The 17,837-nt window shown below is 36.6% G+C and overlaps 1 protein-coding gene across 1 annotated transcript in view; it reads right to left on the bottom strand.

Annotated features, from left to right (window-relative positions):
- Nucleotides 1–17,837, bottom strand: part of LOC122403464 (neuroligin-1-like) — a 145,332-nt gene that overhangs the window by 72,799 nt on the left and 54,696 nt on the right. The window contains exon 2 of the mRNA XM_043406991.1: nt 2,289–2,435. Within this exon, the coding sequence (XP_043262926.1) occupies nt 2,289–2,435 (147 nt within the window). The remainder of the gene's footprint in view (nt 1–2,288; nt 2,436–17,837) is intronic.

Here is a 17,837-nt window from a genome sequence, read left to right as displayed (position 1 = left end):
AATCCAGTGTGCAAATTTTTAAAGAGACCGAGAGAACCGAATAGAAAAATGAAAGAAGCGCAAGGCGATGTTTATGACACTGTGTACACATATTTGAGAGTATTATAATCGATATGTTAAACAACTGATGTTAGAAAAGAAGACAGCTGGAAAAAAAGATCCCAAATTACCCTCATTTTTACTCAGGGGTTATTTGACACTGGATTGCTCAAGGAAGTCATTTTGACTGATTTTTAATTTCAATTGGAAAAACAATCATGTACAGTGAGGAGCATAAATGGACCAATGACCACAAGTTTTGTATACATTTTTATTTATCGTTAAGAATGTGGAAGAATATTAAGAAATAAATATTACAGTAATTTTTATCATATTTAGAAGCAACGTAAGAAAGTTTTTCAATAATTAATGTCTCCTGGTTTAGCAATGGCAAAGAAAATGTATCGACTCGGTTTTGCAGTAAAAGGATTGTAAAAGGATTGTTTACGTGGAATGTTCTAGCAGTATGTTCACAGCTAGCAGCTTGGAATGTTTACAAAATGTTATTGTACGTCTTAGCACTCAGTTTACCGCAAACGGTCGAACGGAAAGGCGCGGAAGTGAAGTAAGAATAAGTATGAAGTGAATTGCTCCAAATTGTTTAAAAAAAGTCATTTCTTTTTTGAATGGCGGTTTGTCGACGCGTCAGACGGCGAAAAATTGTAGTGTTGGTCGATGGACAGTGCAGAGAATAAGAAAAAACTACTGTAAAGGTATATTACTTAATGTTGGAGGAAGACCAAAGAAGTTATCGCCGCAGGATGAACGAAGAATTATACGGTTTGTCACATCTGGTGATGCTTCAAGTGCAACTATGGCTGCACAATTATTAAAAGAAGATACGAATATAGAAATAAGTAAGTGGACAGCACGAGGGACCCTCGAACAAGCTGACTTTAGAGGCATTAAGAAGAAAAAGAAGCCAATGTTATCAAAGAAAAATATTAAACTTCGTTTGGAACTTGCCAAAAAGTATCAAAACTGGACAACTACTGAATGGGAACGGGTTATTTGGTCAGACGAGACCAAAATTAACAGAATTTGTTCGGATAGCATGTGTTGGTGCTGGATTCGTAAAAATGAAAGGCTTAAATCATATGTAAAGCGAACGATAAAGCATGGCGGCGGATCCCTAATGTTTTGGGGGTGCCTAACAGCATTTGGTGTTGGATCACTGCACCAAATTAATAGCATCATGAATCAGTGTATGTACAAAGATATTTTACAAGATCATCTCATAGATGCTGTTGAAAATATGCCATTCGAAGAAGAAAATGTAATTTTCATGCATGATCGAGACCCTAAGCATACTGCTGAAAGGTAAGACACTGAAAAATTGGCTCGATACTAAAAAATTTTCTGTTTTGAATTGGGCCTGCACAGAGCCCCGATCTCAACCCCATAGAGAATCTATGGGGGTTACTGAAAATTCGACTTCGGGATTCATGTGACTCCCAAACAACTTCAATCACAAATTCGCGTAACAGAATTCAAGAATTGGGAACAAATATCTCCAGATTATTGTAAAAAGTTAATAGAAAGTGTGTCAAAGAGAATTAGTGCAGTTTTTCAAGCAAAAGGGTTGTGAATGAAATATTAAAAATAAATAATATATTAAATATTGTCAAATATTGGACGTGGTGCAAAACTGAGTCAATCTATTGTTCGTATCATTCATAAACAACAAGATGTTAATTACCGAAAGACTTTCTTATGTTACTTCTAACTGTGATAAAAATAATTACAATGTTTATTTTTTGTTATTCTTTTATATTTCTAGTAATGAATAATGATTTATGCAAAACTTGTGGTCATTGGTTCACTTATGCTCCTTACTGTATATAATGACTAGACTGCGGATGTTTATGCATTTATGGGGGATTTTAATTTTTAAAAAACTACAGAATTCACTTAATATGCAAGAGTATAAGGAGTACTTAAACCAAGACACGAATTAATATATTTAGGGATTGAGAGAACCCTCAACAAAGCTGTGATTTCATTAATTCTATTAATAAAAATATGAATTTGCATAAAGATCCGCAGTCTAATAATGACACAATTTGTTAGAATTTTGTGACTTTTTGTAGAACATATAAATGCGTTTATTAATAATTGTAGTTAGCTCAATTCATTTCCGGTATATATACTAAGTTTCAGTCTTTCTAGTGTTAAATATTCATTAGAAAAGTACCCTCGTAAAATTAACATTTTTCGGTAAAGAAATTCAATGAGATTCGTTGACTCACCTAATACGCCTAGACGAAAATTAATAGACACGACGATAAGGCGTCCATAAGCAGCCAACGCGGTTCCATCGAAGGAATTACCAGCGCCCCATGAATAGGAATCACCGTGAATAAGAAGAAGGGCTGGTAACAAGTCTGCAGTAATACCTGAAACATTACACAATTATAAGAATTCATTGTTACTCTCTCTCGAGGAAAAATTTCTTAGACATTGCTTTCTAATTATCTACAATTTTCAAGTTAAATTTAATTCAATGCCTTATAATGTTTATGATAACTAATTTACAGTTTCTCACATGAAAGTAGATTCTTGTTGGTTTGCTATTTTAGGAAAAAATATTATAAAATAATTTTTCTATTATTGTTATCGTTTCGTAACGACGCCATTTCTCATTTTTCCGTAAATGAAACCAAATAGATAGTGTTATGTAATCACATTTATATTGTTGTGGGAATTTTTGATTGCAGAAACTTTTACGTAACAATATTCCACAATTTGCAATAACAATTGTCTTTACGACCTCTTCGTGTGCTCGTTTTATCAAAGAAATCATTAATAATGATGTATACTACGTGTCCTCTTCAGTAATTGAATATCTTTCATGGTGTTAGAACAAAGTCCTGACTCACACTAGTATCTTGAAATATTTTTCTATCTTATGGAATGACGCGAAATTGAATGACACACATTCTACGTTCCCGTGCCACTTTTATGCATTTCGGTGCACTCGCAAAACGCAACTGTACCCTTTTATTAAACGGAACTATATAATTCTTTTTACACGGATCGATTCCTCGGGTCACCCAGCGTATAAAAGTTTTATGATAATACGATCGTAAACTGAACAGTTCACGAGATCTTTCAACTTTTTTAGTAACGCGCGCCTTTAAGCGTTTCCTTATCTCCACGACTTTATTCACGCTGAGTATCATTACATATATATTACTGAGAAGAATTTAAATATCTAGCGAAGTGTTTACTTCCCGTTTATACTACCAAACAGTTTTACACGTACAATGGTCCAAGAAATTGTTTCATGCATGAAATACTATACAGGGTGTTCGGCCACCTCTAGCAAAAATTTTAATGAGCGATAGTGGAGGCCAAAATAAGACAAAAATCAAGAATACCAATTTGTTGGTGGAAGCTTCGTTAAAAAGTTATTAACGTTTAAAGTGCCGCTCTTACTGAATTTTTTTCTCGAAAATGCGCAAGATTTCGGGGGTATGTCTATTCCCCAAAAATGACTGTAATTGAACCCTACAACCGAAAATAATTTTTCCACAACGATTTGCATATTTTTAATTTTCTCGAATAATTTCACACCTTCTCTATTTTTTTTCTCGAAAGTGGGCAGGATTTCGTGGGTGTGTCTAATGACAAAAACTGATTGTGATTGGCCCCCGCAACCGAAAATAATTTTTCCACAACGATTTGCAATTTTTTTTCTCCGTTGAATTTAGGCACCAAATTGGATTTTCAGTAAGGAATTTTTTTCTCGAAAGTGCGTACGATTTCGGAGGTATGTGTAATGATAAAAAATGATTGTAATTGATCCCCGCAACCGAAAATAATTTTTTTAGAACGATTTGAAAAATTTTTTTTCGCCGAAAAATTTCAGCACCTACTCGATTTTTTTTCTCGAAAGTAGATAGGATTTCGGAGGTATGTGTACTCACCAAAAATGATTGTAGTTGACCCCCGCGACCGAAAATAATTTTTCCAGAACGATTTGAAATTTTTGAATTTAATTGTTAATAACTTTTTAACGAAGCTTCCATCAACAAATTAATATTCTTGATTTTCGTCTTATTTTTGCCTCTACTATCGCTCATTAAAATTTTTGCTAGAGGTGGCCGAACACCCTGTATACATATGACTAAACAACATTATTTTTATCGTTTAAAATATATATAAACAGAAATTAATTTAGTAAAAGGAAAACTTTGAACTTGAACTTATTTCTCTGGAATTAATTTCCAAAGAATAATTGTATTACAAAGCAATTAGACTCTCTGGGCCCCATAAACAATTGGTATACTCCTAATTTATAATTTGTATATTAATGACGTGAATATAAATCATTAATTATTATATATGACGTACTATAGTTTATCTTCGTAGATCATTGATGGAACACTCTCAATTTTGCACAATAAGTTCACAATTTTAATTACAAGAGAAAGAAAATAGTTAACAAATATATTTACATAAAAAATATGAATTTTAGTCGTTTTTAGTTTTCAGATGCATTTGCAAAAACCCAGTTACAATATCGAAATCTTAACAATAAAAACTGAATAAGAAACAGAAGATTATCAAAGGGAAAGTGGAATGGAAATCAGAAATTAATGAAAGGCAAAAGGAATGTTCCATCGCGTGATAGTTTTTGCTTTTTATATACTCCTTAATAACTTGCACGCGTAAATGTACACCAACAACTTTAACGTAGAAAATACGGGCCAGCAATTAACTTAAAAGCAAGCGAAGCACTCAGGTGCAATTGCAAATAACCTACACGGTTCTGCGTTCCTGCAACACATCACAAGCAACCAAATATTGTCCCGCCTTTCCAATTTATAAATGGATGGCGCTAGCAGACTATTATTTAGTAATGTATACATTTACGTATCGAGTATATTGTTGCACATACCGCGTCCACGAATCGTAGGAAATGTTACGCAGCGTATATGGACCGATAGGTAAACGTCAGCTGAAATAAAATCCTGCTAACCTTTCATATTCTGCGACTGCAAGAATGATATTCTCGTTCGCTGAATACTTCGAACCGAAATCCATTTATCGATGAGCTTTTCTGACGCGTAAAAAATTCACTGCTCCTCGACGCGAGGCAATCTTTCGAAATTTTTCAACATTTTACCGTCGACATTTGAAACGAACGAAAATAGAATCGAAAATAGTCATCTTTGATTCTGGTCGGAGAAGATCATATTTTAATTTAATTCTATGCAGTTTTAATTTCGAGGTTTGCAAAAAAAATATGTCAGAAATGGAGTAATGTGTAAACGGACCCAGAGTTTAATTTTACATGACTTTAACACTTTACCGACCGATAGCCTATTAATCGACTGTTTTACCGACCAACGCTTACCGGCTGAGAGCCTATCAATCAACTGTTTTACCGGCCAACGCTTACCGACCGATAGCCGATTTATCAACCGTTACCGGTCGGTAAAGTGTTAAGAAATTCATAATACGGAACTGGACAAATTGTACAAAACACACTTGAACACAGAATGAAATTAACTGATAAAATTAGAGGGTTGCAAATAGGTGATAAAATAATTTAATTCGTATAGATCATTGTAGGATTGATCAAACTGTGCTACTGACAAAGTAATCCACGATTTTGGCAAATGAACGTTAAAAGTAGAAGAAAATATCAATTTTTCCATACTTAAAACGCGACGTATTGTAGTGTCCGCTTATATGGCGCGAAACTTGTCCGCTTATATGACATCGAGCTAATAATGCTTAGAAATTCAGCTCTCCGGATGTGTCATAGTGTGGACAATACTGTAGAAGGATGTTCAACTTTAATAAAGGATGAATTTGTGTAAAATATTCCGTATTTCAGAATATTGAATATGTAAATATGACTGTCGATCATGTCATTAAAATCGTGAAGCCTAACTTAACAATTTACGGAACGAGAAGTTTATTTAATTATATTTTTATATGTCCTGTAGATGAAAAATTTCTGTGAATTATACAGGGTGTTCGACTAACCCTGGGAAAAATTTTATTGGGGGATTCTAGAGACCAAAATGAGACGAAAATCAAGAATACTAATTTGTTGATTAAGGCTTCGTTAAAAAGTTATTAACGTTTAAGGCTGTTAAACTGCGCTGTTAGCAGATCGCCGTTCTACAGGCGGAACTTTAAACATTAATAACTTTTAAACGAAGCCTCAATCAAGAAATTGGTATTCTTGATTTTCGTCTTATTTTGGTCTCTAAATACTCTGTATAAACTTTTAAAGACACTTCTAACAACTGAATCTCGCCCTTTGAAATGAAAAAGTGAAATAATATTTCTTGAGAGTCAAGTTTTCAATCAAGGTGGAAGCATATAGCAATATAAAATATCAAATTCATTTTAAAAAATATATCATAACAGAAGGTTTACTAACGCCTAACTAAAGGTGTCCTTGATGTTCGTTTAAATTGTAAAATATTTTCCTTTTCAAAATATAGATATACTCTTGTAGGTTTGTCCAGTGGTGTATTTACCGTTGACTTGGGCGAAAACCCACAGAAATAATTGGAAGGAAGACTACTATATAGGGTGTTCGACCTGGGTAAAATTTTAATGGAGGATTCTAGAGACCAAAATGAGACGAAAATCAAGAATACTAATTTGTCGATTGAGGCTTCGTTAAAAAGTTATTAACGTTTAAAGCTGTTAAACTGCGCTGCTAGCAGATTGCCGTTCTACACACGGAACTTTAAACGTTAATAACTTTTAAACGAAGCCTCAATCAACAAATTGGTATTCTTGATTTTCGTCTTATTTTGGTCTCTAAATACTCTGTATAAACTTTTAAAGACACTTCTAACAACTAAATCTCGCCCTTTGAAATGAAAAAGTGAAATAATATTTCTTGAGAGTCAAGTTTTCAATCAAGGTGGAAGCATATAGCAATATAAAATATCAAATTCATTTTAAAAAATATATCATAACAGAAGGTTTACTAACGCCTAACTAAAGGTGTCCTCGATGTTCGTTTAAATTGTAAAATATTTTCCTTTTCAAAATATAGAGATATACTCTTGTAGGTTTGTCCAGTGGTGTATTTACCGTTGACTTGGGCGAAAACCCACAGAAATAATTGGAAGGAAGACTACTATACAGGGTGTTCGACCTGGGTAAAATTTTAATGGAGGATTCTAGAGGCCAAAATGAGACGAAAATCAAGAATACTAATTTGTCGATTGAGGCTTCGTTAAAAAGTTATTAACGTTTAAGGCTGTTAAACTGCGCTGTTAGCAGATTGCCGCTCTACAGGCGGAATTTTAAACGTTAATAACTTTTAAACGAAGCCTCAATCAAGAAATTGGTATTCTTGATTTTCGTCTTATTTTGGTCTCTAAATACTCTGTATAAACTTTTAAAGACACTTCTAATAACTAAATCTCGCCCTTTAAAATTAAAAAGTGAAATAATATTTCTTGAAAGTCAAGTTTTCAATCACGGTGGAAGCATATAGCAATATAAAATATCAAATTCATTTTAAAAAATATATCATAACAGAAGGTTTACTAACGCCTAACTAAAGGTATCCTCGATGTTCGTTTAAATTGTAAAATAGTTTCCTTTTCAAAATATAGAGATGTACTCTTGTACGTTTGTCCAGTGGTGTATTTACCGTTGACTTGGGCGAAACCCCACAGAAATAATTGGAAGGAAGACTACTATACAGGGTGTTCGACCTGGGTAAAATTTTAATGGAGGATTCTAGAGGCCAAAATGAGACGAAAATCAAGAATACTAATTTGTTGATTAAGGCTTCGTTAAAAAGTTATTAACGTTTAAGGCTGTTAAACTGCGCTGTTAGCAAATTGCCGTTCTACAGGCGGAACTTTAAACGTTAATAACTTTTAAACGAAGCCTCAATCAAGAAATTGGTATTCTTGATTTTCGTCTTATTTTGGTCTCTAAACACTCTGTATAAACTTTTAAAGACACTTCTAACAACTAAATCTCGCCCTTTGAAATGAAAAAGTGAAATAATATTTCTTGAGAGTCAAGTTTTCAATCAAGGTGGAAGCATATAGCAATATAAAATATCAAATTCATTTAAAAAAATATATCATAACAGAAGGTTTACTAACGCCTAATTAAAGGTGTCCTTGATGTTCGTTTAAATTGTAAAATATTTTCCTTTTCAAAATATAGAGATATACTCTTCCACGTTTGTCCAGTGGTGTATTTAACGTTGACTTGAGCGAAAACCCACGGAAAGAATTGCCCGGAGAGCTCGCTAAATTATTACAGCGCGTTGCCCCGAGTCTGAGTTATTCTCCCGCGGGATGCATTGGCACGTCCGCGATTCATGAAATCACAATCGTCCGCGAACGAGCCACAACGGCGCCGCTGTAAGCAACGCCAGGCCAGACGAGACGTCCACCTGTTGCGAATTTTGACACGACGCTGTTCCATCGCCCCCCTAACAGACGTGTAGGCGTGTTGCAGAGCAGACTCCCCATCTCCGTGGGCACGTCTCGGCTCTCCATCATTGGACACTTGCAAATCAGAGATCCTATCCCACCGAAATTTACGGAGTGATTCGACATTCATCACGACTCGCGATCGCAGATACGGCTACATTTCCTGATTAAGATTAAGACGTTCGTTCGATCCATTTCCTATCGCCTTTTCGCGCTTTCCAAATGAATTTTTATCTCTGATGGAACTTTAACGCGACCTCTATAAATTTCAATTCTAAAGGTTACGTTGCAAGTCGAAATTGTAAGCAGCCTTTAGGTTTGTAATGAGTGTTAGGTTTTCTACTAAAAACCAAGTACAAAATTAATCGGATTTACTGGTCACCTATTCTGAAGGAGAGAGATATTCCCTCGTAAGATTCGGTTTCCTGTTTATTCAAAGATGTCTCTTCTAACCGTAATGGAAATAAAGTGTAGCGTTTATTAACACTTTACCGACCGATAGCCTATTAATCAACTGTTTTACCGGCCAACGCTTACCGACCGATAGCCTATTAATTAACTGTTTTATCGGTCGACGTTTACCGACCGATAGACGATTAATCAACCGCTACCGGTCGGTAAAGTGTTAACAGGAAATCTGAGTACTTTATTTAATAACCAATTTCTAATAATGAGTACGTGCAGTTATATTATGTGAGATGCAGAGTATGTGTGTGTGTGTATTTTGCGTAAAGTGTGCATTTAAAAGTTATTCATTTAGATAGTCGATTGTTAACAACAATTTTGTTAGTAACGTCCAAGTTAGGTGTCCATATTGTATTTAAATATTAAAGGAAAAATATCGTACAAAATCATAAAACTATGTCGATAGTATTCGTTGAAGTTATAAAATATTCACTGAGAGATGCACTGAAACATTGATGGATTCGATTTATATAGAAACATAGTGTATCAATTTTCAATAAGCTCCAGAAAATAAAAAATTCGAATATTAGAACGAATTAAAAATAAAACTGCACACAAAGATGGAAAATCGTCAAATTATTAATCATTTTTTTTTTTTAATTGAATGTTCAAGGTCACATGCACCTTCTTAGGTTATGAGTGACCACGTTTGCTTTGGAACTGTAAGGTAATTATGTAGGTTCATAATCATCTTCAAGGCTTACAGTATAAAACGCTAACAGGACTGACTAATGTAGAAAAGAAAATTATTAGGCGCGAAACGAGCCATCTTCAAAACTGAAACAGACGATTTAGACAAAAATATGAATGTTTCGTTTAACAATATTTATATCTAACAATGTTTAACAACCGTAATGTTTTCAGACCCGAAGAAGCATTAATTAAACCGAGGTTTTCCAGAGACTGAAGTTTCCTCCCGTTTTATAAAATGGATCTTCTTTAACCGAACGCCCTGCAAAAAGCATTATTGATCGCTGGCCGATCCGCGAAACAATTTGAAATTTTAATACGGTAAATTTGCATTCGATTCGGCGAATTTACCGCGATACGCAGGAAGCAGGAAAGTCGAACGGAGCGATTAGTATCCATCAAGGGAGGAAAAGTTGCGCCGGGAAAGTCTCGTCTGGAGATCTTAACGAGAGATCTCGAAGTCGTTAGCAGGGAAGAAGGCGCGGCTCGAATTTAAAAATATCCCAAAGGAATCGGACGCTCTGCTCAGAGAGAGAGTATATCACCTTGGTCTCCCTTAATTGCCTTTCACGTTATTATGCAAGAAAAAAGAACGTCCGGGGGAAAGAATAGAGAGCAGAAGCGGAAGAGAATGGACAGAGTGCTTTCCAGGAAAAATTAATCCTTCCAGCCCCTGACCTCTTCCATGTACGTATGTACGTCCGCTGGATTTTATCGAGCTGCTTGCCTTCAGAAAGGAAGAAACCTTCCGAGGAAAACTACATTTTACGAATAAAAATTACTTATAACGTCGTTTCTTGGAAAATTACGGTCTTTTAAACGGGGCTCGCTAATTAGTTTCTCGATTAATTTACTGCCATAGAATGAGGTTGTTTGAGACCATATATCGTGTATTTAATTGTATATCACGGTTTTTGTGTATGACCTAACCCAGACCTAACCCAGACCTAACCCAGACCTAACCCAGACCTAACCCAGACCTAACCCAGACCTAACCCAGACCTAACCCAGACCTAACCAGACGTAACCCAGTCCTAACCCAGACCTAACCCAGACCTAACCCAGACCTAACCCGGACCGTTTTGTACGTGGGGAAATCCTCATGGACACCCCGAGGCCCTAAGTAGGGGGGGCCTCGGGGTAGTGCCGGACTCTTACCGGCTAAAACCCCACGGTGACCGTCCTCCGGCGCTGCGGCGAGGGACCGGGAACTCTAGTGAGACATCACAGAGTCCCCCGCCGCGCCTTGCCTGTCGAGGCTCATCCCGGGGGGAAGGACGACATGTCCTTCCCCCCTGATTTCTCCGCCACGGACGCCAGGTCACCCGACGCCCGCAGCCCCGGGGCTGCCTTCGGTGCTCGGGCCCCTTGCACCGAGCACCTGCAACCCCCAGGGGCGGCCTGCCAATCTCCTGACCACCGACGTGGTGGTCGGAGGAGAGTGCTGGCGGGCCGCCCCACTTCTGGAGGTCCCACTAGACCTCAAGGGCGTCGGAGGGGGCCAGGAGGCGAAGGATGCCTCGCTCTGGCCCCTCTCCGAGCCCTCCCTCTCCGAGCGGGATGCGCGGTCCGCTCGCGCTCCCGCTCGGCGGCCTCCTTCTGTGACATAACAACTTCACAGAAGGAGGCCACCACTTGCCAGGTTTTCTCGCTGGCCACCATCTTTCCCACTATGGTAGCCAGCGAGAGATTTCTTCCCACTTCCTGCTCCAGAACACGGCGCTCATCTACCCACGCTGGGCAGACTTCCAGCGTGTGCTGCGCCGTGTCCTGGGGTCCTCCACAATGGTGGCACACCGCCGTCGCCTCCTTCCCGATTCGACACAGGTACTCACCAAAGCAACCATGCCCGGTGAGTACCTGTGTCATCCTGTAGGACAGCCTACCCGGTTTGTCCTGCCACTCTTGCCAATGTGGCAGGACTGCACCAACGGACCGTTGCGTGGCTCCAGCCGGAATCATTTGCTGGAACCACATAAATACAACGGTCCGTTGGGCATGGCGCCTCGTCTCCTCGACCGCTTGCCTCCTATCCTCTGGCGGTCTCCCAGCCTCCTGGAGCTCCCTGGAGTGACGGTACACTTGCCGGTTTACCTAACCCAGACCTAACCCAGACCTAACCCAGACTTAATCCAGACATAATCCAGACCTAACTCAGACCTAACCCAAATAATCTAACCCAGACCTAACCAAGACCTAACCCAGACCTAACCCAGACCTAACCCAAATAATCTAACCCAGACCTAACCAAGACCTAACCCAGACATAACCCAGACATAACCCAGCCATAACCCAGACCTAACCCATATAAATCATTTGGTTCGTGTTTCTATAGAGTAATTATCTGTTTTGAGTTATCGATACATTGAAATTCTATCGCTAAACCTTACCACAAAGACTTGTAAGTTTATTGTAATCTCCTTATAGTTGAAATTATGTTTGATAGCTGGGAAAATAGTATGATAAATAGTGGTAGTGGTATGAAAAGCAAAGGTATATTTTGTTAAACACAACCTAGTGATGGTTTTCGCGATACGAATTCCAAATCTAGCTTGTAATATATAAGTTTCTCTATTTATGATTTAAGATCTATTCTACGTAACATGACAACAGTGTTTTAAAGCCATAATTAATACAGGATGATACGAATGAATAAAATTTAGATGATGGTTATGTAATTTCAGACAGATATAAGTTATAAGTAGACAAGGAGTATATATCTTACTAGCATGCCCCGTCACGGCTTCGCCCGACCTTGTGCAAAAGCAATTTATAACCACACGATCGTCCCGACATATATATCCGCGATAATGCAATTCCCTCGCGAGAAAGCACTCGAGAAGCTTCGCCACCTGGCGGTAACATCGCAGTGCTGCTACGGGCGAGGTATCGCGCGGGCCGAATACGCGCATGCGCGCGCAAGTAGACTGTCGTATACAGGGGTCGCGTGGTCTGCCAAACAGTCGTACACATGAAATCTTTGCATATAAATTACATGTTAATAACGCGCTTCTGAGACATGCTACATAGCCTATGTTCGTCCTAGAGTATGCAGGAATAACGTGTCAAAATTTGAGGAAGATCGGTTCAATAGCTCTTGAGTTTTGCGCGAACATAAAAATCGGCTTTATATAATAGTATAAATTTAAGATCTATGCTACGTAACACGAGAATAGTGTTTTAAAGCCACAATTAATACAGGATGATACTAATGAATAAAATTTAGATGATGATTATGTTATTTCAGACAGATATGAGTTATAAATAGCCAAGGAGTATAGATCTTATATGAAATAAAAATACAAATGAATCCTTATTTTTGCACACCAATCGAACAAGCACAATAATTAGGAAATTTAATTATTTTTTACAAATTGATGACCAGCATTTATATGTACATAAAAAACCATGAAACTTTTCCTTAAGAAGTTTTCTTCTCACTATGATAGTTTTTTAGATAACCTATTGTAGCTGAAACTTTAGGGGGTCGTTTCACCCCCTAAATATGAAAATGGGACGATATAAAAAAATATGTGTATCTTATTTTTCGGTTCTTTAAAACATATCCAAAATTCAGAACAATCGGAGGCGGACACCTAAAAAACCTTCCTTGTTAGACAAACTTGTTATTTTGATTTGTAACTTCTCACACCTTATCAAGAAATTTTCTTTCTTTTTCCTATTAAATAAATGGAAAAATATAAATTATGTTGCAATTAGTAGCGATTTAACTTTTGCTGGACCATATATGTAAGTGTCTACACTATAAGTATGAACACTAGTATTATTAAATGGGTTTCTTGGCCAATTTCTGATATTTTGTTAAAACAAAATTCATTGTGATATTTTTGTGGTATTACTGGTAATTTTCTTTCTTTTCCTATCAAATAGAAAAATATAAATTATGTTTGAATTGACTTTTGCTAGGCCATATAGGTGCCTCCACCGTAAGTACGACCACTAGTATTATTAAATATAAGTTTCTTGGCCAATTTCTGATATTTTGTTAACTCAAAACTCATTGTGATATTTTTGTGATATTACTGGTAATTTTCTTTCTTTTCCTATCAAATAAAGTATGTTTCAATTGACTTTTGCTAGGCCATATAGGTGCCTCCACTATAAGTATGAACACTAGTATTATTAAATGAGTTCTTTGGCCAATTTCTGATATTTTGTTACATCAAAACTCATTGTTATATGTTTCTTACTGATAATTTTCTGTCTTTTCCAAGCAAATCAATAGAAAAATATAAATTATGTTTCAATTGACTTTTACTAAGCTGTATAGGTATCTCCACCATAAGTATGACCACTAGTATTATTAAATAAGTTCCTTGGCCAATTTTGTGATATTTTTGTGGTATTACTGGTAATTTTCTTTCTTTTTCCTATCAAATAAATAGAAAAATATAAATTATGTTTCAATTGGTACCGATTTAACTTTTGCTGGGCCATATAGGTGCCTACACCGTAAGTATGAACACTAGTATTATTACATTAATTCCTTGGCCAATTTCTGATATTTTGTTAAAACAAAACTCATTGTGAAATTTTGTGGTATTACTGGTAATTTTCTTTCTTCTCCTATCAAATAGAAAAATATAAATTATGTTTGAATTGACTTTTGCTAGGCCATACAGGTGCCTCCACCGTAAGTATGACCACTAGTATTATTAAATATAAGTTTCTTGGCCAATTTCTGATATTTTGTTAACTCAAAACTCATTGTGATATTTTTGTGATATTACTGGTAATTTTCTTTCTTTTCCTATCAAATAAAGTATGTTTCAATTGACTTTTGCTAGGCCATATAGGTGCCTCCACTATAAGTATGAACACTAGTATTATTAAATGAGTTCTTTGGCCAATTTCTGATATTTTGTTGCAACAAAACTCATTGTGATATGTTTCTTACTGGTAATTTTCTGTCTTTCCCAAGCAAATCAATAGAAAAATATAAATTATGTTTCAATTGACTTTTACTAAGCCATATAGCTGTCTCCACCATAAATATGACCACTAGTATTATTAAATAAGTTCCTTGGCCAATTTTGTGATATTTTTGTGGTATTACTGGTAATTTTCTTTCTTTTTCCTATCAAATAAATAGAAAAATATAAATTATGTTTCAATTGGTACCGATTTAACTTTTGCTGGGCCATATAGGTGCCTACACTGTAAGTATAAGTACTTTCTGACTATGGTGACATTGTTTCAGGGAATTTATTTATTCGTCAGTGTGAATTTTTCGTTGAAATGATTACGGAATGAGGTTATGTACTTTCTGACTATGGTGACATTGTTTCAGGGAATTTATTTATTCGTCAGTGTGAATTTTGCGTTGTAATGATTATTCGTCAGTGTGAATTTTGCGTTGAAATGATTACAGAATGAGGTTATGTACTTTCTGACTATGGTGACACTGTAAGTGTGAACACTAGTATTAATACATAAATTCCTTGGCCAATTTCTGATATTTTGTTAAGACATGTTTAGAGGGGCAGTTTTAATTAGAAGACTCGGAAAATAAAAGTGTATTTATTAATTACCCAAAAGCCAAAAAAGTCGTAGACGAACGCATGACCAATGCGAGTCGCCCCAATATGAAATCTGCAGATCCTTGCATATTTTACAGTACAGATAAAGATAAAAGACTAATCATAGCTATTCACATTGATGATGGTTTAATTGCAGCAAAGAACTTACAAGATATTACAAATTTTATTAAAGGATTTACAACAAGAATTTGAAGTCACACATTCACTGGTTGGAACCTTCTTGGGAATTCAAATCGAACAGAAACAGAATAGATCAATTTTCATTCATCAGGCAACCTATAAAGATAAATATCAAAACTGGAGTTGGTACCCCTTATGACCTAACTTCATATGTTAAGAAACCTATGAATACAACAAAATCTTACAAAACAAAACTCATCCTGATATTTTTGTGGTATTATTGCTGGGTACGTTAACCATAAATATAAACATTTAAGTACCCTATCCCATATCTGATATTTGATTAAACCAAAACTGTTGGTGATATATGCTGCTTTTGTTGGGTGATGGAACCTCTTAAGGTTAGGGCTGATTTTTCTTTGCTCGTGCAATAGAGGCGCTGTTCGTTGATACGTGTATCGCTGGTTCTCCTCTTGAGTGTTTCCGTGGATCTTGCTTGTCATCATCCGGTCGTCCGTTGGCGTGGGTAAAGTCGATTCGACGCGAGGCTGTCTCACTCCCGCGGTGCTTGCAGGTTTTCTCTCGTTAATCGAATAATCGACTGCAATGCACTACGGAATTGAAGAAGCAACGCGGTCACATACACATCGCCCACGTATCCACGCGCATTTACTCCCCAGGGGGCCCCGGCGTTCCTCAGCTTTTCTTCGTTTTCGCCACTCTGTTTAGCCGTCACCTTTCACGTCCATGACCCGGGGCATTCTTGGTCGGTGACGTTCAATTCTGACGTTATAAATGGAGAGAAGAGGGCAGCAATTTTCGCCAGCTTTTCAGATAAGCCCGACCTCTCGTCCGCTTTCATTCTTTTCCCCATCTTCTTCGTTCCCTTTGATGTCGCTGAACGATATTCCGGGGCGCGAAACGAGGATATGCATGCATTGTCGCAGGGGAGATTACGCGCACGGGGGGCTATATCTGTAAAGAAAGAGAGGGAGAGAGGGACACGTAGCCAAATAACACGCGAGTCATTAAACGCGAAGTTCGCGAGACGAATTTGACGAGCGCGTTTGCAGAAGACAAATCCAGCCTGGGCCAAGTGCAAACTCAAATAACGCTGTATACGAGCTCGCCTTAACAAAGTAACTACGTAATACCGTTCTCAATAGTCTAGTAAAATACAATTTCGGGAATATAACATGTAATAACTTTAACGAGTCAATTTTCGGGAGAGCATTTGGTTCGTTTAGGTTAATTATGAACGTTTCGACCAGACTGGTTCCATGTCTTCTTACGGTGATACAGAGATTCTTCGAATTCGAATTGATTAAACTTATGCAATTTTGGGAACTATTTAACACTTTACCGACCGGTAGCGGTTGATTAATCGGCTATCGGTCGGTAAGCGTTGGTCGGTAAAAAAGTTGATTAATACGCTATCGGTCGGTAAGTGTTGGCCGGTAAAACAGTCGATTAATAGGCTATCGGTCGGTAATGTGTTAAGACGTGATTAAACGAAACAGATTTTGCTTAATGACTATAGATGTGCAGAGTGTGGCTCGATGGTGCGACTAAAGGTGGTACAATAAGTATCTAATAATTAGGCTTGATTATCTTGATTATTCTGTACAGATAATATTTAACTACTGCATTGCAGTGTTGAATTTACCAATTTTACACCTTTTTACGAGACTGTGTTTCTTATGCAGAGTGTTCCAGGTTGTAATATTCAAAGGGATTAGAATAAGTATAATAAAAGTGCCCCAAAACCGAATTAAACGGGGTTAAGGTTAATACCACTCGATAGGTGGTTCGAAACCCCCTCTTTTCACAGAATTTCAACCCGATATCTCTTCTAAGGAGGTAATTAAGGGGTGAAAATCAGTTTTTGGTTTATCCTTGATATCTCCCGTTCTGGTCAATTGAAAATTATGAAAAAAATCATGGTTATTCTATCGATCGATGTACGTATTCGAGAATTTTTTCAGAATTTTTCGATGCAAATTCGATTCGAATTTATTCTAATGATATTCTATGATATTAACACTAGAACTAGCGACAATTATGGTGTGTTTATTTGTAACAAAGAAATTGAAACGATAGATACAATGGAAATAAGTGTTTATATATTCTCTTATAGAAAATTACGATAAATTTTCGAAAATTCAGTCGAGTAAATTTTTTACAAGTTTTATTAGAAATTACGAGTGGGTTCCACCATTTTGACTGGTTTGGTAGTTCTAGTGTTAAATAAGAAAACAAGTGTTTATAAACATAAGTCTATTAAAAAGTTATAACATAAATGCTTGCTAATATTTACATTTAGTGGATTTATGTAAACTGTGTTTTTACTATACATATAAGGTCGCCTAAGATTTCGCCTAAGAAAAGCAATTTCCACCAGTAATAGCTATTAGTAAGATGTTGAACTTCATATAGAAGTGTCACAAGTATTTACAAATCAAAAATATGAGTTTCAATTTACTGATATCGATAACTTTTTGATAATGACTAGACTGAGGAT

The sequence above is a fragment of the Colletes gigas genome, unplaced genomic scaffold, assembly GCF_013123115.1.
Source record: "Colletes gigas isolate AHSC1104 unplaced genomic scaffold, ASM1312311v1 Colletes_gigas_Sc00054, whole genome shotgun sequence".
Lineage (NCBI taxonomy): Eukaryota > Metazoa > Arthropoda > Insecta > Hymenoptera > Colletidae > Colletes > Colletes gigas.
The sequence above is the reverse complement of the archived record's forward strand: the minus strand, read 5'-3'. Positions and strand labels throughout refer to the sequence as shown.